This window comes from Dermochelys coriacea, chromosome 2, assembly GCF_009764565.3.
Source record: "Dermochelys coriacea isolate rDerCor1 chromosome 2, rDerCor1.pri.v4, whole genome shotgun sequence".
Lineage (NCBI taxonomy): Eukaryota > Metazoa > Chordata > Testudines > Dermochelyidae > Dermochelys > Dermochelys coriacea.
In genome coordinates this window covers 27,129,765-27,157,412 of record NC_050069.1, presented here as the reverse complement: position 1 = coordinate 27,157,412, position 27,648 = coordinate 27,129,765, and the positions used below count along the sequence as shown (strand labels likewise).

The 27,648-nt window shown below is 42.9% G+C and overlaps 1 protein-coding gene across 1 annotated transcript; it reads left to right on the top strand.

Moving 5' to 3' along the window:
• The first annotated feature begins 4,606 nt into the window (after nucleotides 1–4,606).
• Nucleotides 4,607–27,545, top strand: SLC30A8 (solute carrier family 30 member 8). The gene is made up of 7 exons (XM_038388309.2): nucleotides 4,607–4,922; nucleotides 13,508–13,654; nucleotides 17,040–17,193; nucleotides 18,104–18,293; nucleotides 18,725–18,830; nucleotides 26,797–26,931; nucleotides 27,331–27,545. The coding sequence occupies exons 1-7, from the start codon at nucleotides 4,730–4,732 to the stop codon at nucleotides 27,474–27,476; spliced, it is 1,071 nt and encodes a 356-aa protein (XP_038244237.1). The 5' UTR covers nucleotides 4,607–4,729; the 3' UTR covers nucleotides 27,477–27,545.
• Nucleotides 27,546–27,648: the final 103 nt, after the last annotated feature.

Below are 27,648 nucleotides of genomic sequence, written 5' to 3'. Positions count from 1 at the left end.
TGAATTCACTTTGGGCCAATGGTGCACCAGCACTGAGGCTCCCCTACTACAAGCTAAAATCACGAAAGAGCTAAAATTACTAAGAGCTGAAATCACTGAACATTGTGTTAAGTAGTCGGGGGAGGGGACCTGAAGATATATTGTGGAGCAGTTTGTGGGATGGGAGAAGAAGCTCATGGGACGGATGGTGGAGTGGAGCGGAGTGGCTGGCGGAGCACAGCGTGGGACGGCTGGTGGAGTGGAGCAGAGCAGAGCCCCACGGAGAGGTGGGACAATTGGCTTTGGACCATGTAAGGTGCCCCTTACCGCCCCCCCCCCCATGTCTACCCAGGTTGGGAGGTAAAATTCTGCAGATAAACTTTTGAACTGTGGGGCTGCACTGACCAGGGACAGAGACTTTTGGGTTGTTGGACTTTTGGACTTTGGGTGACTTTTGGGTTGCTGGACTCAAGAACCAAAGGGAAAGGACATGGCCCAATTTGCTTGGGGTGGGTTTTTGCTCATGGGCTGTGTTATGAATCCTGTTGGTGGTGTTTCCCCAACATAATGCCACATTGTTTCTCTCTGTTATTAAAAGGCTTTTGCTACACTCAGACTCTGTGCTTGCGAGAGGGGAAGTATTGCCTCTTAGAGGCGCCCAGCAGGGGTGGTATATATTTGTCCCAGGTCACTGGGTGGGGGCTCAAGCCAGTTTTGCATTGTGTTATTGGAATGGAACCCCTAGATACTGAACCCAGCCCTTGTTGCTGCCAATTCTGATGCGGCAGAAGGGTTACAGTTTTACAGTGTAGTTGTAGCCATGTTGGTCCCAGGATATTAGAGAGACAAGATATTACCTCACCCACCTCGTCTCTTTAAAACCATCCAAGTTTAGAATGACATCAGTTAAGAGCAGCATGGTACCTGCATAAAGGAGATGAATATAGTTTTGATGTATTATTTCTGAAGGTAGTTTCATTATTATTTCAGACACAGATAAAGAGTGATTTTCCTTTGTGGGGGAGATGTTCCTTCTCTGGGAAGTTTGCTGGTTCTGGTTTCATTCCCCTCACTGGAGTTCTAATACAGATCTCTGAGAAAGGCAGCTGTACCCTTCAGTTTATAGAACAAGTCACTGCACACATCCCATGAAAACAAAGAAAAGGAAGCCCTAATCACACTTGTTAATGATTTGTGGTGGTTCTGCGCTATGTATTAATATATTCTTATTCACTGTTTCCTGGCGTAACTCAGTAGGTGCCCTCCATGACATGTACCCTTATTGCCTTTCCTACAAAAAAAAAAGAATTTGAAATGGAAAAAAGATTGTTTTAATTTAGCAAAAAGAAAAGGAGTACTTGTGGCACCTTAGAGACTAACAAATTTATTAGAGCATAAGCTTTCGTGAGCTACAGCTCACTTCATCGGATGCATTTGAAGTGAGCTGTAGCTCACGAAAGCTTATGCTCTAATAAATTTGTTAGTCTCTAAGGTGCCACAAGTACTCCTTTTCTTTTTGCAAATACAGACTAACACGGCTGCTACTCTGAAACCTGTTTTAATTTAGGACTCTGTTTGCAATGTGTCAATACAGGGAGCTAAAGCTCAAAGGTTGCGTCTCACTCGAGCACATATAGGAGGTTTATGGTTTGCCTGCACTGATCTGTGCACTGTTAGCTCTTGTTCTCTACATCTAAAAATGTATGTGTTAGATTATTTTAATTATCAGGGAGCTGCTACTGCAGAATCTGTTACTCGCTGCAGTTGGCAGGGGTCTTCCTAATACATTTGGCCAGATTATGTTCTCTCTTACTCTGGCTGACTTCAGTGGGAGTGGTGGATGCTCAGTGCCTCTCAAAACCAGGCCATTAATTTAGGGGTCTAATTTAAGACAGATAAATGTGAGAATGTTTGGCTTTACTCTCTGCGCCTCAGTTTACTGATCTGATCAAAAAGATTTATAACACAGTGCTTACATCCTCATAGTGATTGTCTGAGGTTGTGTTAGCTGATGTTTGTAAGGTGCTTTGAAGATTTAAAAGAAAAAAAAAGCACAATGAGTGACCCAGTTCCTGACAGAAGAGTACTGTGATTTAACTCCAGAGAGAGAGAGAAAATTCCATGCTGTGAGCTCTAGGGGAAAGTGAGTAAACTGTTTAACTCAGCCATCTGGAATTAATCAATTTGTGGTACCTTCTGGGTCTAATTCATCAGCAAAACACTGTGTTTCGAGTGACACAGTTGAACATGAGAAAGCAGATGAATAAAAACACAAAATAATGGCAGATTCTTGTAGAGGGCTGGCCCTCAGGGTGCTGGCTGGCAGGGCAACACGTCGCCAGATGTGAGTCCTGTTCCCAGATGGCTCACCCACAATTTATTTGCTGTTCTGAGAAAATAGAGAAGAGGAGAAGAAAACAAGGAAAAAGCATCTCCACTCAGTGGGCAATAAATCTGACCATTTGCTCTGCCAAATATTCTCTGTGGAAACATGTACAGGGAATAGGTTATCTAGGCTAGGCAAGAAAAGAGACTGATGGACCAGGTATCTGCCTACCTCAGAAGGCTCTGCTAGGAAAAGAACCTGACTTTGGGGAGCATAGAATATTTAGAAAATCAAACCCATGCTGATAATTACTGGACTTAGAGAGCAAGGAAAAATTCTGCCACTTTCCTGGTAAATCGGTTGATGGATACTCTACACCAGAGTCTCCGCTTCTTCGCCTAAATCCACTTGGTGAAGGCAGGGAAGGGGGAAGTTGTCGGGGTTACAGCTCCTTGACTTTCAAAGTATCCCAGCCCTGATGTAAGATAGAGCAGCCTAGGGGCTGCAGTAACTTACAGTAGTTTGTTCCCTAGGGGACCAGATGCCAGCTGTGAATTGACAGAGCTGTGCCCTGCCTCCGTTTCACTTCACACCCTGACTTAACCCCATGCCAAGGTGGGTGCAGGCAGTGAGCATAGGTTCCACTGGCTTTAAGCCAGTTGATTTCCTCCCACTGAGAAGTTCTCTTTTGGGTAGGTATGGCCAGTTTCTAGCCCCTCTGCACCACTCAGCCAACACTAAGGGGGCAGAACCAGGGCAAAGAATCTGTCCCTATACTTTGTTCATTTGTTACTGGAAAAGTTATTTGATCAAATAATCCATGTAATGAGTACAATTAGTTTCAGGGCTTTTGTCCTGAACAGCAGGCTTACTGGTTCACAAACAGCACAGGAAAAGCTGTATAAAGTCAGTAAGATCTATGTACCTCCTGAAGTTAGGGGCCCTTTAACTCAATCTACAAAACAAATATTAATCCCAGTGACAAATCCTTCAGTGCAGGGAATGTGAAAACAGTCTGTTATTACCAGAGCGCAGTTAAACCCAGGCTGCATCACATCTCTGAGCTAATTTCAGACTCAAAACAATAGGGCAGTTCATTACATTTCAAGACTTTCATTACGTTACATTCCAAGATGGTAATTTGGCACAACAACATTCATAGGCTGTAGATGGGTAGAACATATTATTTTATAAACTTTATATGTGCAGCATTGGGAAGAAATAGTTGGTTATCATACTGCACTCCTACAAGTAGCAATTCAGGAAGTATGGCAGGGGAGTTTTATTGCTGGAGTTATTACACCAGAAGCAGCTGCTGCAGCAGTAAATACTGTAGTTGAAGTTACATAGTGGTTTCTATTCTAACCCCTGTAGGCCTGTGTCTATTCCACCCAAGCTTAGTGCAGGAATAAAGGAGTAGAGAAAAAACCATCTTGGAGCCACCTGGCCCCTACCATAAATTAGAGCAGTCTCAGGACTGCTCTAGTATATGATTGGCACAAGGGCCACAGGGGCCATTCAGCAGCTGAGGACAGCTGCAGTACAGTACACCCCAGCCATACCCCTTTTCTTCCAGTATCCCCTATGCTGAAGGCTTTGAAAGGGGTCAGGCTTGAGGTGTTCTGGCAGATCTAAATTTACTAGGAAGCTGCCTTATGTTGGGGGGATTTTAGGGGCAAGTTCTGCTGAATGTTTGCCCCTTTTATGCCATTTGAGTAGCATAGATAGGGACCAGACTACCTGCCTCCCCTGCTTATAGTCACACATCCTTTTTCATCTGTTGGGCTGACAATTTCCATCCTTAGTCTCTGCCTGAAGCTGGATTTTTTTGGGTGTGCACACATGAGAAACAGTTCAGCCATTTTGGAGTATGAGGAGAATGGGATAAATGAAGTTTTTCAAATTATAAAATAAAGGAATTGTGGCCCCTTTTAAAATAATAGTCCTTCTTCAAAATTACTGGGAGTAGAAAATTGAAATTTTCTATGGAACTAGCCCTTGTTGAGGAGGAATGCCTTTAAATGTTCCATTGAATTTGCTTTGGATTTGCCTGAGTTCTGACTTTCTGCAAGTCATGCTGTACATTTGCATGGAGCTTTTTGTTTTGTTTTTGCTCAGCTCATAATGTGCACATCTTAGGAAGGCTGCACTGTGCGTGGCTAACTTAGGTGTGTAATGAAAAGAGCACTGAAGCAGGGCATAAAAATGGAAATCCCATGCAGAACAAACTGAAGAGCCATGATTTCTTCAAACCTCACCCTGCACGCCCCTTATTTATGTGAGTAAACCTCTCATGTGAGTAGTACAACTGAGGTTCAATGGGACTTTTGACTTCAGTGACTAGGCACATAGGTATGGGATTGCAGGAGTGTACCCCTGAATGGTAATAGTTTTGTAATCTTCTGGTTCTTTCAATCTCCTAGAATGGGACTGCAGCAGAATAATTTAAACAAAGAATGCCAGGAGGAATCAGAGGATGCTGAAGATAATCCACTGTACCACTGCCATAGTCACTCAACGGCCTATGAGAGCAGAAAAATAGAACAATATCAAGCCAAGCGGAAGCTCTATGCAGCATCGATAATTTGTCTCATCTTCATGATTGCTGAAATTATAGGTGAGTACAGCTTGGTGTTTTGACATCAAGGAAATTTCATATTGTTCTCAAGGTCAGTGATGTTTGAATCCTTCTGCTGCCCCTCTCTCTGTACCTATTGTGATCTTCATTATAGAGGGGCATATCAGCTGGGAGAAAATAACTAATCCCAGACACCCAATATTTTCCAATTAAAAAAAAATCTGTAAACTTTTTTAGTGAATTTCTCAAAACTTTTGTGTGACTGTCATTTAAGGATTAAGGCTGGATCCAGAATGGAGGGAATAATAATATAATGGACTGGTCTGACAGTTTAAGCCTGGCTCAAACCAGGAAGCTCTGGAATTCTTATGAGAGAACCTCCTGTCCTATTTCCAAACCTTATCAACTTTGGATAAGATTCAGAGATTTCATATGTCTATCCAAGCCTGGCAGGTCTGCCAACATTTGAGGGTCACCCATCAGTATGATTTGATATAAAATGAGTGTAATACAACAGTCTTAAATCATTCTGAGTAAATTCCATGGTCATATTCATCATCTGTGTCTCCCCACTGAAGTCAACGGAGTTGCATCAGGGTGGATTTAAAAGCTTCAGATTTGACTGTTGGTTTGTCTTTGGATGAGTGGATTGGAAGTGGCCGAAGGACAACAATTCCATTTTGCGGCACCTTTTGAAGGTTTTTAAATGTTGATTTTGTTCTGCATTGGAAATTAAATAAACCCATTTGAGTGTATTCATGAAAATGGAGTTAGGTTGACATGTCCATATTCAGATCGAAACCTAAGCTGTTCAATTTGGGAAGGGGCGTGCATGTTGCCTGGTTGTTAGAGCACAGGCCTGGCTTGTGGGAGAGCCAGATTACTCTGATCAGGCAAAGCAGAGAATTAAGCCTGGGTCTCCCACCTCCCACTAGCCCTAACCAGCAGGCTATAGAGTGGGAGAGCTGATCTCTCGCCCCCTTCAGTGAAAACATTGTTCAAACTGGTATGTCTCCACCCAACATTTCAGTTTTGACGAAATGGCATTTTTTGGCAAAGTTTCATTTCGTCGAAAATGTTCCAATCAGCTCTAAAATGGATCCAGCTGGCAAAAAATTTATTCCACAGTCTAGGAGGCCTTGTTCCTAGGACCTGTCTCCCAATAACCTACCTTTTCCTTTGCTGTCTCCCATAGCAGTTGTAACCCCTGGAATCACTCTAAACTATGCCTTTCCCTCCTTGATATTTATACTCCACTGATACTTGTGATCAGTTATGTTTTCATCTCTACTTCATCTCCTTCTATTTAGCTGTTTGTTTAACCAAGGTATACATATTTATTTCCTTAAATCTTTCCTTAGAAATATGTCCTTCCAGCCCTTAAATAGTTTTATGAAACTGCTTTGAATTTTCCCCTGGAAAACAAATCCCAGATCTTTCTCCATACCATATATATATATGTATCTCACAGCTGTGGAGGCAATTATTTTTCTAAATCCTGGGAAAGCTTCACATCTCCAAAATCTCTCGCTGACATAGGAGATGGTGTTGTGCATTACAGTGTGTGGGGTCAGTACAAGGCCATACATGTCACATCAGCCTTCTTTTGTGGTAGCATGAGAAAGCATGGAGGAAGATCCGTGGACCTGAAAGGGATTTTTCCACACCAGCCCCACATAGTATTGTAGAGGACAGCCAGTGAAGGACTATGGGATCCATGCATATGTAGACCTAGTACTCCTTAAACCCCATTAAAGTACAGGGCTTGTCTGCTTCTCTAGCTCTCTTGCCTATAGACCGAAGCCAATGGTTTAGTGGTAAAAAAGGTAGTATGTAAACTAACCTAAACCACACTCCATATTCCCCAAATGAGAAGTTGGTTAACTCTGTTTACCTCTGACTACGCTACTGGCTGGAGCTGTGGTCACTGAGAGACTGCACTGCTGTCTTCTACCTTTATTGTCCATTAACAAGGAGAATTTTCCTCCCCAACCTCATCACCTCCTCCCGCCACCACCACCCTCCCCCACTTTCCCTGCATAAATTGCTTGTGGGTCAGGTGAATTTCACTGGGTGAAATTTGGTGCATGCTATTTATCTCCATGCAGTAATTTCCAGTGACAAGAGTATGCTTTATTAACAAAGCTATGTAATCAGAAAGCTTAAATTTGGTGAATACAGCATTGCTAGAGGATAATTGGAAGGACAGAGGATATGTTAACAAAATGTTTTTTTTTGCTTCATGAATCATTCAGACTTTTGCAGTGACAGCTAAGTAACAGTCTTGAAAACCATTTTGTTTCAGACCATTAAACTCTGACAAACCAGTTATTAGCTGCAGTTACAGACAGCAGTCTAGGGGGATTATTGCAATTATGAACCATATATTTAATTTTTTTAATCATTGGGCTAGACAGCACATGCTAGATGATTGACCACTGAGTGACTGACAATTTCTATTGCTTTGTAGTATACAAAGCAATAAACAACCACTGTGAATAATAATCAGTCAGAAAGCCATTTGTTGGGAGTATTGCTACAAAGATATAAACCTTATAGCTATAATACAAGCCTTACTCTTGAAAGTAAAGAACATTTTATCCTCCCATCCCCTCTTAAAAGGGGAAATACTCCTGTAGGCAAAACTGAGAAAAGCAGCTAAAATGAGGATTACTCCTGGGGGAATTCTGCACCACTGCACAATACAGAGTTTGAACAGAAATCAATGTTCTGTGCAGAATTTTCTTTCACCCCCACAGTAATGGGCTGTAAAGCTGCTGGCTGCCACTAGGGGCTACTGGACCCAGCAGAGCCCAGCTCGCAAATAGAAGACACTGCCAGAGGAGTGGGAGGAGGAGCTGGAGGGTTTTCAGCAGCTGCAGTTCCCAGCATGCCCTGAAGGAAGGAGGTGGTGTGCAGGAAACTCCACACAAGCCCAAGACCCAGCATCAGGCTGTTGCCCCCTCTGGATCCCTGTCACTGGGAGGGTAGGGGGTGCATATGAGTGTTTGGGCTGCGGCTGAGCTCTGGGGGGTAGACGGTGTGGGTGTCTGGGCATCTGGCCCTCTGGCTGGGTTCTGTGGGGGTGGGAGCAGAGAAATTGGAACTGGGTTGTCTAATTTGGGAAGTCGTGGCTCTGAAAAAGATTTGGGGGTCATAGTGGACAATCAGCTGAACAGGAGCTCCCAGTGTGATGCTGTCACCAAAAGAGCTAATATAATCCTGAGAGGCATAAACAGAAATCTTGAGGAGTAGTAGAGAGGTTATTTTACCTCTGCATTTGGCACTGGAGTGACCACTGCTAAAATACTGTGTCCAGTTCTGGTGTCCACAATTCAAGAGAGGTGTTGATAAATTGGAGAGGGTTCAGAGAAGAACCAGAAGAATGATTAAAGGATTAGAAAACATGCCTTATAGTGATAAGATAAATAGATTAAGCCCCTTGAATCTAACAAAGAGATGGTTAAGGGGTGACTTGATTGCAGTCTATAGGTACCTACATGGGTGTCATGGGACGGGGGAGGAGGGGGAAGGGGTGTTGCAGCCCCACGGCTGAATCCAAAAAACTGCTCTTAGCCTCAGGGCAGTATGACCCAATGTCCAGAGTCAATAAGATGGCCCTCCTATGAAGGGCTGTGCAGCCCAGTGGCCGGAGGAAAGTGGGCTGCAGCCAGGGTAGGAGGATGGCCTGGGTCCCAACTCCACCAGATCCCAGCCCAGGGTCCTGTCAGCAATAACTGTATTCACCACTAGGGCAGCCGGGATCCATCTGAAACAGCTGACTTTGCCCCGGTTCTACAACCAGAAAATGTCTAATTCCCCTGGGCTACTTCCTACCCTGTTTTCCTGTGCAGGTGTCCACTGGTCTTCTGGGGTCATCAGCCGGTGAAGCTCCCAATGGCTCCATCCACACTTTGGCCTCCATGGGCAGCCGGGTATCCACCTGGGTCTCAGTGCACCTGGCCTCCATGGTCTGGGGCTCCATCAGCTCCTGAGAGTGAATCTGCAATATAGCCTTTCCCCTTAGGGATCATCCCAGACTGATCTGGGCTGCTCCCTTTTATATGGAGGCTTCAGCTGGAGTATGGCCAGCAGTGGTGATGGGGTGTGACTTCCTCAGCCCACAATATGGGGGTTAACCCCTTCTTGACCAGTGCAAGGCAGGTATACCCCATCACAATGTAGAATATATATTTTAAATGGGCTCTTCAATCTAGCAGAGAAAGGTATTAACACAATCCAATGGCTGGAAGTTGTAGCTAAATGAATTTAAATAGAAATAAGGCATACATTTTTAAGAGTGAGAGTACTTAACCATCAGAACAGTTTACCAGGGGTCATGATGGATTCTCCATCACTGACCATTTTAAAATCAAGATTGGATGTTTTTCTAAAAGTTATGTTCTATAAATTATTTGGGGGAAGTTCAGTTACCTGTGCTATATAGGAAGTCAGCATGGATGATCACATTGTCCCTTCTGGCCTTAGAATCTATGAATGTAAGAGTGCTCAAATGGGGATATTTGCAATTAATGACAAAATGTGGATTTGGGACAATCCCTGGAAGATTTCAGTTCCATTTTGGCACCTTGAGATAGATATAAGCCTAACTATATCATGTAATTAAAAAGGAAGCCTGGCCCACCTTGCTGGAACCAGCACAAGGAGATTTCAAAGAGACACCTCTTCGCGTGCATCAAGTTGGGCAGTATGTCTAATAGTCCTTTGGCAGCCTCTTTCAGAATTTCAAGCTGAGCAGAGTGGGTGTCTTGTAATTCTGTATGAAAAAAAACACAACAGAATGGAAGTAAAGTATCCAAAATAGAAAAACATGTAGCAGCGTTTTGTGGTCTGTATGCCAAGTTAAGAGAAAAACATCTCATCTTCCAGCTTCTTATGGTTGCAACATGTTGCATAAGGATATTGCATGTCACTGTGTTAAATAGATATCTACCTAGAAAATGTCTATAGTGTAGCGTTAGGTGATGTATCACAACAGAAAAGTTGGTGCGTTGCATGCTTTTTCATCATCATGTTCCTAATACGCATCTGGCTCCTCCACTCCTGTCTGTTTCTGGCAAGTCTTTCAATGGTTCCCAAGCTGTGCCCCAGGTTTTTCAGCCTGGCTTCCACAGCTCTTCGCCATGTTTTCCAGCAGCTTTTGTTTCGCTTGCTTTCAGGTGCCCATCTTATTGCTACTCTGGTGATGCATGCTTTTTGCTTCAGCCTTAATACATAACTCAAAGTGCTGCAGAGTAAAACTGATCAAAAATTTTCATCACAACAGTTTTTGGTCAGAAAATGCTGTTTAGATTACACCCAATGTTTTATGCAATAATATCCATTTTGACAAAATGTTGCTTATGGAAAAATATGGAAAAACATTTTGAAAATGTTGAAACATCTCGGTGTGGAAAAGTTTCATTTTGAAATTTACTTTATGTAAAAATAAATAGTCAGATTCAAAACATTTCATTCTGGTTTTATCAAAACAAAATATTTTGATTGACTGAAATGAATGTGGGGGTTTTTTGCTTTGTTTTTTGGGGAATTTTGTTTTGGGGCAAACTTCAGATTCTGGCTTCTTGTTCCTATTCAGGATGATTTTGTTTCTTCAAAAAAAAAACAACAACCTCTTTCTTGGTGTTTTTGCCAGATGGAAAAATCCATTTGCGGACCAGCTGTTCTGCAGAGCCCCCTCACATTTTGGATAATCTCTGTTCTGTTGTGTTCTTTCATTTCACTGCAATGAATCTCTGCTGCTCCATTTTGGGAAGTAACCTGTAGGCAGCAGTAAATGGCACTTATAAGGAATAAAAGAATGTTCTGTGTCCTATATGTGTGACTTACAGTATAATTATTTTTGAAGGATCTTGTTGGAGAAAACATATCACTTTGTATCAGTCTAACCTAGCCACACCTGCAGGGCTACAGAGACTTAAGTCTAGCACCACCTGTGGAGCAAGCTATTTTCTGAACAGTAACTATGTTGTTGAGCCACATAGCACTTGAAACTTTGTTCATGCATTCAGATCAACAAGATTCACCTGCCATGTGGAGTGGAATTTGAACTGGTATCTGCAACCTTGTGGGTATAAAGAGATCCACAGATAATCAGGAGATGAGAGGAAATCTGACCCCTAAGTATAAAAAAGTGGTATGTTGCTTTTTGTAACGTTTTCCAGAATTTTTACTGGTATTCATATCAGGGTGTGGTTAAGATCAATAGGTGAGTCGGGCAAGGCTGAATTAATCAGTTGATTCAGAAAGGGTAAAGAAAGTGTGATGTGATTGAAGTAATAGGCACTGAGTCTTAGCAGCACTATGGCCACCCTACATTGTGTTTTATGCCACGCACAGCTCTATGCTACTAAAACATCAGTTTTAGAGCTAACATAATGGTTCCTTCTCTGTGATCCCTGGTTGCCATATTTGCCCCATGTGACCATTGGCCGTTGGTGTAATTTAGATCAACCTTTAGGTTCTCTGGCATAATTTAGATCAGCCTATAGTCCATAGTGTCACTAGCTTAAAGCATGTCCTATATATAAAAAATGATAGGGTTAAATATGGCAAATGTAACACTCCCTTCCCCTACCAAAAATACTATACTGTATATCACATAAATAGGGCACAGAACATATTGTCTTTCTATTGGATTCTTCCTTAAATCCCATTTACTGTTGTTCAGTGCTTTTATGTTAGGGGACTCTTGTCCCTTTACTAAAACTCAGTGGGGGTGTTTTAGTTGGCTAGCTCCCAGTACTAAAAGAAAGGGGAAGGGTTGATGGGAAATCAGGACCCTGAGACTGACAGACCCCAGGAACAATGGGGGAGTGGCCAGTGCTCCAGGTCAGCCTGATTGACAGGACGGGCAGGCTAATCAGGGAGTCAGGAGGGGTCCTGTCCTCCATGTGAGCTGGAATTGCCTGGGTCAGACAGAGTGGAGCCGAGCTAAGGAGACAGCAGGGGCCCAAGCTGAGCTGGGGAGCAGAGCTGTCCCAGATCCAGAGGGGCCAGAAAAGCAGCCCAGGAAGCAGGTAGTGCTGGGAGCAGAGTCACAGAAGCAGCCCACAGAGCAGACCTGTGCTAGGAGGAGAGCTGCAGCAACCAGACGGGGCGCGGGTGACTCTGAGAAGAAGGGTCCTGCCACTTAGATCCTGAGAGCGCGTGGCCACTACCAGAGCAAGTGTCTGACCCACAGCATCCCTGCAGCACAGTCAGGGCCTGAGAAGGGGCCTGGGACTTGTGAGGAACAGACTGAACTTCCCTTACGTTCCAGAGACGCTGGTTGTGATGTCCCCATGCCACAAAGTGGGCTGATGTGTTTTCCTTTCACCTTTCCCATTTTTTCCTTATTTTTTAAAATTGATTGCTGTTTAATAAATTGTATTTGCTTTGAACTGTATGTAATGATCAGTGGGTGTGGGAAGCATCCAGTGCAGAGAGAGCACCCTGGAGTGGGGACACCCTAGCCCCTGCCCTAAGTGACCGCCACAAGGTTGGGGGTTGAGCCCCCCCCCAGGAATCCTGGACCCAGCCTTGTTTGGGTTACCAGGACTCTGCCACACAGGAGAGTGGAAGCAGAGCCCTTGAGGTCAGGCAGGCCTCTGGGTAAAGGAAGTGGGAGTGAGGACTCAGATCCTTTTGCTAGCCTACTTCACTTCACGTGTATGAATCCATCATTCCCAAACCATGCCCCTAAATATGCAACAAGAGTGCATAAGCCAGGAAAGTTCCCCACATTCCCCTGCTTACATTTAGGTTGCGCTAAATTATGCCAGAGAACCACCCATCCTGGGGTCAGGAAACAAACAAAGCCATCTTTACCCATTTTTATGTCATGAGTGTTGCTAAGTTTGATTGGGGTCATATTGTGTTGACAAAAATGTCAGTGATTTGTGAGGAGATATTAGGGGGATAATAGTATTGTAATTCAGGATGTTTGAGACTGCAATTGTCCTCCCACTTTATAATAGCAATTAAACCACATTTCTAATGAGTTACAACATGTTTAAATATCAGAGGTGTACCCATGTTAGTCTGGATCTGTAAAAGCGGTAAAGAGTCCTGTGGCACCTTATAGACTAACAGACGTATTGGAGCATCAGCTTTCATGGGTGTGAATATCCAATTCGTCAGATGCATGAAGTGGAAATTTCCAGAGGCAGGTATAAATATGCAAGCAAGAATCAGGCTAGGGATAATGAGGTTAGTTCAATTAGAGAGGATGAGGCCCTCTTCTAGCAGTTGAGGTGTGAACACCCAGGGAGGAGAAACTGCTTTTGTAGTTGGCTAGCCATTCACAGGCTTTGTTTAATCCTGAGCTGATGATGTCAAATTTGCAAATGAACTGAAGCTCAGCAGTTTCTCTTTGAATTCTGGTCCTGAAGTTTTTTTGCTGTTTAAGATTGACCAGCAATTGGATGCTTTAGTAAAACTAAGATGCAACTCTTTTCAGGACTAGGAAGATTTGAATGCATGAATGGGATAAAAACTTCTTGTCTGTAAAGAGTTTAAAGTTATGCCATACATTATCATTGTAAATAACGTTTTCCTTAGCTTTACAACAAATAAAGTCTTGGATACATGTCCTATTATATACATGTATTTGTTTTACACAGGTGGACAAATTTCAGGAAGTCTTGCTGTGATAACCGATGCAGCACACATCTTGGTTGACTTGACAAGTTTCCTGATTAGCCTTTTCTCACTGTGGTTATCATCTAAACCTTCCACTAAAAGGTTAACTTTTGGATGGCACAGAGCAGGTACCAAATGTACTGTCATATGACCATGTGAAATAGAAAAGGCAATTCGTCCTAGCAAGTACACTGGAAAGTATTCTGAGGTCAGGCACAGGTCTGCGGGTTCGTGAGGCTAATCTATTATTCTCAACGCTCCCAGGATATCAGAAAATGGAAAACAGCAAGTTATGGAATCTCAAAGAAGAAAATATAATACTGGAGAATGTTACAGCCAAAGTTATTAGACCAGTGGTTCTCAACCTATTTACCACTGTGGGCTGCGTATGCAGCTCTCTGTGTTATGTGGCCTGCATCCATGCAATATATATACCACCCTGCCTGCTGTGGTGCCCAGTCAGGCACCGTCCATTGACACCCAGACATTCAGGGGTAGGGGTGATCCCAACCATCAAGCCATGGAGGACCATAGCTGGGAAGCCACCCAGAGGACAAATTTCCACCCCATTCCAGTTCTCCCCTCAGAGATGGGCCTCACATGGCAGCCTCCTGCTTTGGCTGAGAGCTTTGGGTTTGGACATGGCCAACAGGGGTATAGACAGTCACAGAGCACAAGCCAATGAACAAGCAGGGAGGTGCTGTCTGCTGCAGGCAGTCCAGGTCAAGCTACAGCCTGGAGCATGATCATCCTCTCCAGAGGCGACACGTAGCTGTGGCTAATGGGGGAACACATGCCCCCGCCCCCATTTCTCCAGACACCTCTGGCATGGATGCCCAGAAGTGAGGAGGTGGCATTCAGTCGTCCCCATCTCTTCCCCCATCCCATCCCCTTTCTTCTCCACACTGTCCCCACCCCCTCCCTCATTCCCCCATCCCCTTCTCTTCCCCCTGCCCTATCTCATCCCTCTTCCTTCCCCACTGCCTCACCCTGCCCCCACACGGGCACTCACCATTGTACAGAAACAGGACTTCCATTCATGAACAGTCTACTAAAGGTTTGTGCAATTGTGTGCTCCATTTGGATATCTGCAAACATCTTGAGGCTTCAATTCTACAGTGCATTTCAGTTTCACATGGTGTTTTCTGGAGCAATTGGGCACAAATCCCAAGGTGCATGTCACCTTCCTGTTTCGTGAACCAGAAGACACTCTGCAGGCTCATGGGAACATGTATGAATCTATCATTCCCAAACCATGCCCATAAGTCTGCAACAAGAGTCAACCCTGGGGAAACCAGATTTGTCAGCCCAACATGATTTGAATATTAGGACCTGAAAACACATAAGAACTGCTTTCTAATGGGGAAAGTAGTAGTTGTGGCACCTTAGAGACTAACAAATTTATTAGAGCATAAGCTTTTGTGAGCTACAGCTCACTTCATCGGATACATCTGGTGGAAAAAACAGAGGAGAGATTTATATACACACACAGAGAACATGAAACAATGGGTTTATCATACACACTGTAAGGAGAGTGATCACTTAACATAAGCCATCACCAGCAGCGGGGGGGGGGGGGAAAGGAGGAAAACCTTTCATGGTGACAAGCAAGGTAGGCTAATTCCAGCAGTTAACAAGAATATCAGAGGAACAGTGGGGGGTGGGGTGGGGGGGAGAAATAACAAGGGAAAATAGTTTTACTTTGTGTAATGACTCATCCATTCCCAGTCTCTATTCAAGCCTAAGTTAATTGTATCCAGTTTGCAAATTAATTCCAATTCAGCAGTCTCTTCTTGGAGTCTGTTTTTGAAGCTTTTTTGTTGAAGGATAGCCACTCTTAGGTCTGTAATCAAGTGACCAGAGAGATTGAAGTGTTCTCCAACTGGTTTTTGAATGTTATAATTCTTGACGTCTGATTTGTGTCCATTCATTCTTTTACGTAGAGACTGTCCAGTTTGGCCAATGTACATGGCAGAGGGGCATTGCTGGCACATGATGGCATATATCACATTGGTAGATGCACAGGTGAAGGAGCCTCTGATAGTGTGGCTGATGTGATTAGGCCCTATGATGGTATCCCCTGAAAAGATATGTGGACAGAGTTGGCAACAGGCTTTGTTGCAAGGATAGGTTCCTGAGTTAGTGGTTCTGTTGTGTGGTGTGTGGTTGCTGGTGAGTATTTGCTTCAGATTGGGGGGCTGTCTGCAAGGACTGGCCTTTCTCCCAAGATCTGTGAGAGTGATGGCTCGTCCTTCAGGATAGGTTGTAGATCCTTGATGATGTGTTGGAGAGGTTTTAGTTGCGGGCTGAAGGTGATGGCTAGTGGCGTTCTGTTATTTTCTTTGTTGGGCCTGTCCTGTAGTAGGTGACTTCTGGGTACTCTTCTGGCTCTGTCAATCTGTTTCTTCACTTCAGCAGGTGGGTATTGTAGTTGTAAGAATGTAGGAATGCATGATAGAGATCTTGTAGGTGTTTGTCTCTGTCTGAGGGGTTGGAGCAAATGCGGTTATATCGTAGAGCTTGGCTGTAGACAATGGATCGAGTGGTATAATCTGGATGAAAGCTAGAGGCATGTAGGTAGGAATAGCGGTCAGTAGGTTTCTGATATAGGGTGGTGTTTATGTGACCATCGCTTATTAGCACCGTAGTGTCCAGGAAGTGGATCTCTTGTGTGGACTGAGGTTGATGGTGGGATGGAAATTGTTGAAATCCTGGTGGAATTCCTCGAGGGCTTCTTTTCCATGGGTCCAGATGATGAAGATGTCATCAATGTAGCGCAAGTAGAGTAGGGGCATTAGGGGATGAGAGCTGAGGAAGCGTTGTTCTAAGTCAGCCATAAAAATGTTGGCATACTGTGGGGCCATGTGGGTACCCATCGCAGTGCCGCTGATTTGAAGGTATACATTGTCCCCAAATGTGAAATAGTTATGGGTGAGGACAAAGTCACAAAGTTCAGCCACCAGGTTAGCCATGACAGTATCGGGGATACTGTTCCTGACGGCTTGTAGTCCATCTTTGTGTGGAATGTTGGTGTAGAGGGCTTCTACATCCATAGTGGCTAGGATGGTGTTTTTAGGAAGATCACCAATGGACTGTAGTTTCCTCAGGAAGTCAGTGGTGTCTCGAAGATAGCTGGGAGTGCTGGTAACGAAGGGCCTGAGGAGGGAATCTACATAGCCAGAGAATCCTGCTGTCAGGGTGCCAATGCCTGAGATGATGGGGCGTCCAGGATTTCCAGGTTTATGGATCTTCGGTAGCAGATAGAATATCCCAGGTCGGGGTTCTAGGGGTGTGTCTGTGCGGATTTGTTCTTGTGCTTTTTCAGGGAGTTTCTTGAGCAAATGCTGTAGTTTCTTTTGGTAACTCTCAGTGGGATCAGAGGGTAATGGCTTGTAGAAAGTGGTGTTGGAGAGCTGCCTAGTAGCCATGGGGAAAATGTTAGTGCTAATCCATTAGCCAATTCCTTGCATTTTTTTAAAAATGCCTCTAAAATTCAATTGTTTTAATCCCTAGAAATTCTGGGTGCTTTGATGTCGATGCTAATCATTTGGGTGGTGACTGGTGTGTTGACATATTTGGCAAGCGTGAGACTGCTGCACCCAGATTTTGAGATTGAAGCTACAATGATGCTCATTACTTCTGGTTGTGCAGTGATAGCCAATGTCATGTAAGTTGTCTTATTTGCATATTAAATACTTAATCATTTTAAGATTCCCTGGAGTGGACAATATCTACATATTGTGACAAAGCTCTGTCCTTGCCTCCATGGGTCCCGTGTTTCCTGGCGGATTTCTCTAGCCTCAGAGGCTCACTATGACCCTCCACGTAACCCTTCTTTCTCTAGAGACAAGGGTCACAGTCTACTGAGCCATTTTCATCATAAGTCAGCAAGGGAGGTGAGGAGAAGTTATCCTTCCTTGCACAGTCTCTGTTGTCTCCCAGTCTCAGTGATTAAACGGGGCAAAGGTTGGGGGGGGGAGCCTGGGCCCACCCTCTACTCCAGGGACCCTAATAGTATCAGCTATGGTAGCTGACCTTTTAGAAACGTGACATGTAAATTCCCTGGGCTACTTCCTCCACAGCAGCCCTCACTATCTCAAGCTCCACTTCACCCTTACCTCAGGGCCTCCTTCCTTATGCCTGATATGGTGTGTACTACTCAGCCTCTCCAATCGCACAACTTCTTCCCACAGCTCCTGATATGCACTCCCACCTGACTAACTGGGAAGCTTTTAACTAAGTTTCAGCCAGCCCCTGATTGGCTTCAGGTGTCCCAATCAACCTAGCCTTCTCCCTGCCTTCTGGAAAGTTCTTAATAAGTCCCAGGTGTCTTAATTGACCTGTAGCAGCTGCCATTTCACTTATCCTGGTACCAGGGATTTGTTTAGCCTGGAGCTAATATATCTATCTCCCACTACTCTTCCATAGCCATCTGGCCTTGCCCCGTCACTATATATTTACACATACGCTTGCTGTTGCTTACCTTTTGCTTTAAGGAGCGCGATGCTGAAGTGTTTGTTGTTGTTCTTTCAGACAGTATGATCTCACTGATATTTGAAGCATTGTATCTCTTTCAGATTAAGTCTGACTCTGCACCAGACTGGGCCTGGACATAGTCACAGAGCACAAGCCAATGAACATATACCAGCTCTTCAACAGAAGCCAGCTTTGGCCAATGCCAGTGTGAGGGCCGCCTTTGTACATGCCATTGGAGATCTAGTTCAGAGCATTAGTGTGCTAATTAGTGCACTTATAATATTCTTTAAGGTCAGTTTTATTGGGTTTACTCACCTTCATAGCAATTAATGATGCAAGTATTTTCATAACACTGTCGTTAGATGCTATGTACATATTTTCTGTCTTAATGACATATATTGTAATTTAGTCAAGGACAGTTATGTTCATTTCTGGGAATAAAATGGCTGTTGAGAGCACAAACAGGTTTTCCCTTGGGGTTTAAGCCAGAAGGACTCTATTGTTCTGTGTCTCTCTCTCCTTCATCTTTAATGGCTTGAGGTCTTAAAGAATAATGCAATCAGAATATTGTCTGTTAATTTGGCTGTACTGGTCGAGAAGATCAGCAATGGTTACTGTGTTAGATAACTTGATTATACTGGTTTTTGATTAGCTTATTAAAAATGTCAGCCAGAAACTGAAAGTGATGGATTTAATCAAGTGATGTGCTTATATTTTTTTAGCCAGAATACAAAATAGCTGACCCACTCTGCACATTTGTGTTCTCTATCTTTGTTCTGGCAACAACCATCACCATTTTAAGGGACATTTTGCTTGTGTTAATGGAAGGTAAGAACTTCTGTATGTACAGTAGTTATTTCTAGAATCAATATTATTCTGTTCTCTGTCTCTCTCTACTATACTTACCAATACTGGTTTGGGGTTTAAAAAATGGGTTCCTCAAGTTAGGCTCTTAAATCCATGTTTAGTCCCCTAAATAACTGCCTTGATCTTCAGAAGTATTGGACAGAGAAGGTTTCCCATTGATTTCAGTCCAGGTGCTTAAATGCATTTAGGAGATTAACTTTAGGCACTCATTATTTAAAAAAATCTTCACCACTCTTCATGGAAGAAATACATTCTTTCTACATGTGCATTGTATAGAAACTTCAAAAATGTTAATTGTTGAAATTGTATGCCTGACTCTTTGAAAATAATCCCTAAATTACAATCTTGCAGGAAGTTACTACAGTTGTATGCAGAAATTAGGTATTCACATGTTCAAAATGCCCATTTATTCATTAATTGTCCATCTGCGTGTTCAAATAGCCAATCAGTACATGCATTCATGTCAACTGTGCACGCAGATTAGAAGTGCAAATGGACACCTGACTTTTTGAAAAAAAAAACAAACAAACCAGACCCTTAGTGTATTAGACATTGTACAAGAAAATCTGAATTGAACTCAAAGTATTTTAAAACAAACACTTGGAGCACTTCAAATGGATACTAGATGGTATATTTTACTCCAGCAAAGGAAAAAGCATGTTTGTGAAAATACCTAGAAAATAATTGCCAAATTCTGCTCTTCATGTGACCCTTTTGAATTTCAATTTCTCAGATATTTACAATTCTGCAGTGGGAGTTATGTGAACATACTGGAGAACATAATTTGCCCCTAGATTTCAGAACTAGAATGTTTTGATGCTAGTATAATTCTCTTAGGGTAACATATATAATCAGATGTGGGCTACCATCGGCAGCTGCAGTCAGAAACACAGAAATGCTTTAACACGTCATCTGATCTTGCATAACCCCCCTAGTGTGCTTCTAGTTCTTTTGAGATCCAAAATCCCTTGCACTCTGTCTCCATAAAGAATATGAGCATAGCTGGACCTTGCCCTTTATTAACACTGCAGCATAATACCCACAGCAAGCTAAACAATAGTTTGCCCAAACATAGCAGTGCAGTGATGTCATTTTCAGTATTTTCATAATTCTAAGCATAATTCTAATTAGAACTATTTTAGATGATATAATGACAGAGTTATATATATTCCAGTGTTCCTTTGAATCTTCTCCAAGAATGTGTGTGTTGTTTTGTTAGTGAAACCATGATGAATTCCTACAACTCTTTGTTTTTCACATGTATACCATTGCTTCCTATGACATTTGTGAATTCTTTGTTTTGTGCACTGTATATTTCTATTATAAATCATGAGCACAACCAAGCTTATGCCAAAAATAAATATAAATAAAAATTGTGTTGCAGGTTAGACATTTTATCAAGCAACGGAGATGTAAAACATTGCTATGGTTTTGAGTACATTGATCTGAAAGAGCAAATCCAAGCATCTTTCAAAGTCAGTTTAGAGTTCAAGGTAAAATGGACTGTTCTAAGCACATTTTCATTAATGTAGTGAGACTGCCTAGATGTGGGCCTGATGTTTGATTTGCCAAGGCTGAAAGTCACAGTAGCAGTCACAGATACAAGTTTTTGCTTTGTTGGGGCTAACAGATACAAGGCAGCTATTGCCTCAACTACAGAAGACATAGGCCTTAAAAGGGATGAGGAACTGTTATGTAGCTTTTTGGATTGCTATGGTTTAACCAACCTGACTCTCTGCATAGCTTATTGCTTCATATGTCTTTATTATCTCTTCCTTTTTATGTACGTCTTTGTTTCAGTAAAGAAATGTATCAGTATAGTTATAGTATAAAGCTTTCCTAGAGGTTGCCTCTGTGTTCACCTGTCATGGAGTAGAAATCCAGAGTGAGAGTCACAAAAATGTAGGCATGGCAATTGCAAGACCTAAATTTTAGGTTTCTAGAAAATCAGTGGGTTTCACAAAGCCTGAGTTCAGAGCCTAGACTCCTTATACAATGAATGGAAAGAGATAGATGCCTAAGAATGGCATTCACAGAAGCCACCACGCTAGGCAGCTCCCTGCCTAAACTAGCCAATGGGCAATGCCAAAGCAAGGATATGTCTTAGATTCATAGATTCATAGATACTAAGGTCAGAAGGGACCATTCTGATCATCTAGTCTGACCTCCTGCACAGCGCAGGCCATAGAATCTCACCCACCCACTCCTATGAAAAACCTCACCCATGTCTGAGCTATTGAAGTCCTTAAATCATGGTTTAAAGACTTCAAGGAGCAGAGACGCCTCCCTCAAGTCAACCATGCCCCATGCTACAGAGGAAGGTGAAAAACTTCCAGGGCCTCTCCAATCTGCCCTGGATGAAAATTCCTTCCCGACCCCAAATATGGCAATCAGCTAAACCCTGAGCATATGGGCAAGATTCACCAGCCAGATACTACAGAAAATTCTTTCCTGGGTAACTCAGATCCCATCCATCTAATATCCCATCTCAGGGGATTAGTCCTATTTACCCTGAATATTTAAAGATCAATTACTTACCAAAATCCCATTATCCCATCATACCATCTCCTCCATAAACTTATCCAGTAGAATCTTAAAACCAGATAGATCTTTTGCCCCCACTGCTTCCCTTGGAAGGCTATTCCAAAACTTCACTCCTCTGATGGTTAAAAACCTTTGTCTGATTTCAAGTCTAAACTTCCTGGTGGCCAGTTTATACCCATTTGTTCTTGTGTCCACATTGGTGCTGAGCTGAAATAATTCCTCTCCCTCTCCTGTATTTATCCCTCTGATATATTTATAGAGAGCAATCATATCTCCCCTCAACCTTCTTTTGTTAGGCTAAACAAGCCAAGCTCCTTAAGTCTCCTTTCATAAGACAAGTTTTCCATTCCTCGGATCATCCTAGTAGCCCTTCTCTGTACCTGCTCCAGTTTGAATTCATCTTTTTTAAACATGGGAGACCAGAACTGCACACAGTATTCTAGGTGAGGTCTCACCAGTGCCTTGTATAATGGTACTAAAACCTCCTTATCCCTACTGGAAATGCCTCTCCTGATGCATCCCAAAACCGCATTAGCTTTTTTCACAGCCATATCACATTGGCAGCTCATAGTCATCCTGTGATCAACCAATACTCCAAGGTCCTTCTCCTCTTCCGTTACTTCTAATTGATGCGTCCCCAACTTATAACTAAAATTCTTGTTATTAATCCCTAAATGCATAACCTTACACTTCTCACTATTAAATTTCATCCTATTACTATTACTCCAGTTTACAAGGTCATCCAGATCCTCCTGTATAATATCCCGATCCTTCTCCGAATTGGCAATACCTCCCAGCTTTGTATCATCTGCAAACTTTATTAGCACACTCCCACTCTTTGTGCCAAGGTCAGTAATAAAAAGATTAAATAAGATTGGTCCCAAAACCGATCCCTGAGGAACTCCACTGGTAACCTCCCTCCAACCTCACAGTTCGCCTTTCAGTAGGACCCATTGCAGTCTCCCCTTTAACCAATTCCTTATCCACCTTTTGATGTTCATATTGATCCCCATCTTCTCCAATTTAACTAATAATTCCCCATGTGGCACGGTATCAAATGCCTTACTTAATCCCCACCCTCTCAGTGAATTTGGTGCCTAAATCCAGACTGGAGGAAGGCGCCTCCCTTAGTTTGGGATACTTAGCTGCAAACCTTCTCTTGGGGTTAGGCACCCATGCCATTTTTTGCAACGGATGAGAGGGGTGGGGAAAGAGGAGGATCTCCCTCACACCTGTTAGCCCAGGGGTTAGGATGAATAAATAATGAAAGAATCATTGGGCCAGTGAGAGTGGACAACAAACTAACTCTGTAGCCTGGTGGTTAGGACACTTACATGGAAGACCCAGTATTCAGGCCCCCTGCCCAATGGCTTTTTAAAATGATCAACCCACAGTGGAACAGCTTCTACAGGAGAGAGTGAGGGAACCCCGCATCAGAATATCCCACCTCCCAGCAGTTAGTGTACTCACCCGAGAGGTGGCAAAGCCCTGTTCAAATCTTATATCCTTCTCAGGCAAAGGGAGGGACTTGAATCAAGGGTCTCCCACGTCCCAGGTGAGTACCCCAACCACTGTATTAAAAGTTATATTATGAAGGGGGAGCTCCTCCTCCATTTTGTGTAAGCTCACCTAGAGAGGCAGGCAAGCTCTGAGCGCACACATCAGATTGGGCCTCACAGATGATAAGGTAGAGCAACACCTATCTTTCTCTGGTTTCTGCAACGCTCTAAGGCTTAGGCATCCGAACACATAGAGTGAGGCTGAAGTGCACATGCACACAGGCAGAAACATAGGTGCCTAAGGAAGTGATACTGTGAAAACATAGGTGCCAGCTGAGTTTAGGTGCCTACAGGGTTCAGCAGCAACTGAGTGGGGCCAGATTTGGGGATTTAGGTGCTTAAAGTGTCAAATGTGTCTAGCCAGAATACCACACCTAGCAGGTCATCTCTCTTACATTAGGTAATGAAAGTGGAGGACGCATGGTTTGTTGGTTATCCCAAAGACTTGGGAGTTAGAACTTTGGGTTTCGTTTCTATCTCTGCTGTACTCTCAGTATGTGACATTAGGTAAGTCTTAACCTCCATTTAACCCATTCCATCCCATGTATTTCTGCTAAGAACTTTGGGCTAAATTCTTTGGAGATTAATTCCACTCAAGTCAGTGGGCTGAAGGGGAGTCAGGAGCCTGGAAGCCCTGGGATTGTCACCTGAGCTGGTGCTCCCAGGGCTTCTGGCTCCCCATCAACCTGCCAGGCAGGCTACCGAGAAACTGGGTTGGCCAGCTGGCAGATAGGATTCCATCAGACCAGTGCCTGCATTCCGTTTGACCTTCATTGAAATTGAACAATCTCTGTGAAATGTTACTATTCAAAGGAATCTGCATTCTCCCCACAGGAAACAATTCCTTCAGAGAGTTTGTGATCAGCTCTGACGAAGACCTTTCCTTTCAGCACCATACTGTACCGAGTCTGTGCTCCGTAGAGCATAGTATTCTTGTGATAAACTGACAGAACAAAACACAAGACACTGAGGTTCTTGTGTAAGCACAAATAACTGGCATTGGAGCTATTGTAAGAAAGGCACAACTGAATTGAATTGGCCATATTATTATACTACATGATGACATAGCTTTTATAAAGGGAATTCTTTGAGGTTGTCAACAAGCATGTGGACAAGGTGATCTAGTTGTTATAGTGTACTTGGACTTTCAGAAAGCCTTTGACAATGTCCCTCACCAAAGGCTCTTAAACAAAGCAGGCAGTCCTAGGAAGAGGGAAGGTCCTGTCATGGACAAGTAACTGTTTACAAGATAGGAAACAAAGAGTAGGAATCAATGGTCAGTTTTCTCAATGGAAAGCAGTAAAAAAAAAAAAACCCAACCACTATTTAAGACAGTTAAGTCCAAATCCAAGAGTGAAGAGTTACAAAAGGATCTCACAAAACTGGGTGACTGGGCAACAAAATGATAGATGACATTCAGTGTTAAGTGCAAAGTAATGCACATTGGAAAAATAATCCCAACTTTACATACAAAATGATGGGTTCTTTTCCAACAACGAAGCCTACAAATTTGCCTGAATTGTGAGCTCAACTGTAAAAAGTTTGTAAATGTTCAGAAATGTTAAAATAAACTCTAATAACAAATGTCGATGTGGGAAAGGGAGACAGAATAACTGCATTAGTCTAAACAAAAAGACCAAGTTGTTATGATTCAAGGACTGTGTTGAAATTATGTATGTTAAAAACAAGAGAGGTGCAGCTTGAAGTTAATGAGCCAAAATCTGGTAAATCAGATTAGGCCTAATTGGTGGACAAAATAATGAGAGAATGGACTAGTCTACCTATCACTCCCTTTTTGAGCCCTTATAAGAAAGAGATTTTTGTGTGGAAAGTTGAAAAGAACAACAAAAATCAAACACTCAGAAAGAACAGATAGACTACTGGAGTGAGCTTCACCATCCTGGCCGCTATCCTCACTGTTTCCTGGGATACTGGGCCTTCATCTAGTGGGATGTCCTGACCAGAATGGAACAGAGACAGATGACATTGCCACCCCTACTGGCTCCTGCTGAATCCCAAACACCACCTGAGATGACAGTTTTTATCATCTTTGATACCATCTAAGACAGCATTTCTCAAACTGGGGTCTGCAGAACCCTGGGGGTCCATGAGGGTATTCCAGGGGGTCCGCAGGCCCTGCTGATCAACCCTTCCCCTTCCCTCCCAGTGCCTCCTGCATGCCAGGGAACAGTTGTCCCTAGCATGCCGAAGGCACTGGGAGGGAGGGGAGGAGTGGGGACAGGGCGCACTAAGGAGAGGAGGTGGAATAATGTCTGGCGCCACTGGCCCCACTGATCAACTCCTCCCGCTCCCTCACAGTGCCTCCTGCACACTGCAGAACTTCCCCAGCATGCAGGAGGCACTGGGAGGGACGGGGAGGAGTGGGGACAGGGTGTGCTTGGGGAAGGGGGTGGAAAGAGGCAGGGAAGAGGATGGGCAGGGGTGGAGCAGGGGCGGGAAAAGGTGGAATGAGGGTGGAGCCTCAAGAAAGGTGGGATGAGGGTGGAGCCTAGGGGAAGGGGTGGAGTGGGGGCATGGCCTGGGGCTGAGGAGGGCGGCTTGGGGGTCCACAAAAAGTTTTTTAAATCAAAATAGAGGTCCTCAGGTTGCTAAACAACTGAGAACCACTGATCTAAGAGACTGTCAAACAAGGGGGCTTTTCCTTCTGTGTCTTGATTTTAACAATAACAAAACAGCGGCATTGACATCTCCAGCCCATCTCAACTAACATTTTCTCTTTTTCCCAAAAGGACAGTTATTACTGTCTTTGATACCATCCAAGAGATGGTCAAACAACAAGAGTTTCTCTTTTTAAAAACTCTCTTCAGCTAAAGAGAAATGGAACAAGGGAATTTCTTAAAATGAAGTCTTATTTAAAGCATCTGAAATGTAAAGTATTAACTCTTTTTTCTTTTCTGTATTTTTAATAAAAATGGATTTTTAATGGTGTCTTTGCCATGGTGCTAAGCAGGCAGAGGCTTCTGTAAATCAAGCTCCGGACTTTGCTTAACACTGTTTAATGTTGGACAGTGACTGCCTTATGCTAACACCTGGAGCCCATATATTCCATCTAAATTAATACAACAGTTCTCAATTAGCTGTTACCACTCAAGAAAGGTCTTGGAGTCATCTTGGATAGTTCTCTGAAAACATCTATTCAATGTGCAGTGGCAGTTTTAGCAACATTAGAAACCATTAGTAAATGGATAGATAATAAGACAGAAAATATCAAAATGCCACTATATAAATCCATGGTACCCCCACACCTTGAATACTGTATGTAGTTTTGATCACTCCAGCTCAAAAAAGGATAAATTATAATTGGAAAAGATACATAGAAGGGCAACCAAAATTATTAGGGGGATGGAGCCGCTTCTATATGAAAGAGATTAAGAAGATTGTGACTGTTCCATTTATAAAAGAAACAAATGGGGGGTGGGGAGGGATATGATAGAGGTCTATAAAATCATGAATGGTGTGGAGAAAGTGAATAGGAAGTGTTATTTACCCTTCACATCACATAAGAACCAGGGGTCACCAAATGAAATTAATAGACAGCAGGTTTAAAACAAATATAAGGAAGTATTTGTTCATGCAACATACAATCAACCCGTGGAACTCATTGCTGGAGGATGTTGTGAAGCCCAAAAGTATAAGTGGGTTAACTTCACAGTAAACAGAAAAATAGAGCAGTACTCTATGGCCCATGTTGTTTTTATAAGAAAACCCAAATCTAATTCAGTAAAGATTCAGAGGTCTCTCTGTGTGTCCTTTAATTGAATATAGTTCTTATTTAATCAAAAGGCATATTTCCTCCTCTACAGGAACACCCAAGGGATTTAATTATGATGCAGTGAGAGAGAGAATTCTAGCAGTCAACAAAGTGGAGTCTATCCACAACCTGCATCTCTGGTCTCTAACAATGAATCAAGTTATTCTGTCTGCTCACATTGTCACAGGTCAGTAAATTTCTGTAAACAGAAAAATAATAATTCAGCTGAAGCCTAGTAAAGTCAATTTCTCCTGATTGGGATACAACTGCTTGTCTGTATCTGGTGCTTGTTAAAACAAATGTAGTATTTTTTGTTAAAAACAAATAAAAGCAACAACAACTTTCCCCCAACATTTTTGTAGAACATTGTTATTAAAAAAATTGAAAATTTTTGATCAGCTACAACAACATAGGGTACAAGCTTGCTGAGCATGACTGAACAGCTAGTTGCAATATAGTTATTAAAATGTAACTTGGAAACAGAAGTAAATCATCCCAAATGTTTGCAAATAGTTTCAGTAGTCACTTAGGTTTTTTAAAAGTATTACATTTCTGCAGTGTGATAATTTTTGTTCACTATCTACAGAAGATACAGTGGACAATCACCAGATCCTGAAAGAAGTTACTCAAGTTCTCTTTGACGTTTATACTTTCCACTCAGTCACCATTCAGATTGAACTACAAGCAAATCAGAAGCCCGACTGTGTCTTCTGTCAAGATCCAAAGGATTGAAGCAGCCAGTGCATCTTGTCGACCTATTTTACACATTTAACAGGTCAAAGGGTACTGTGTGCTGGTTGCACATACTCAGCTAGGCAACAAATCATAATTAATCGAACTGACAAGGTTTGTCACAGAGTGCAGTGTGCACTTTCACCATTGTTCATTGGTGCCATTTACCATG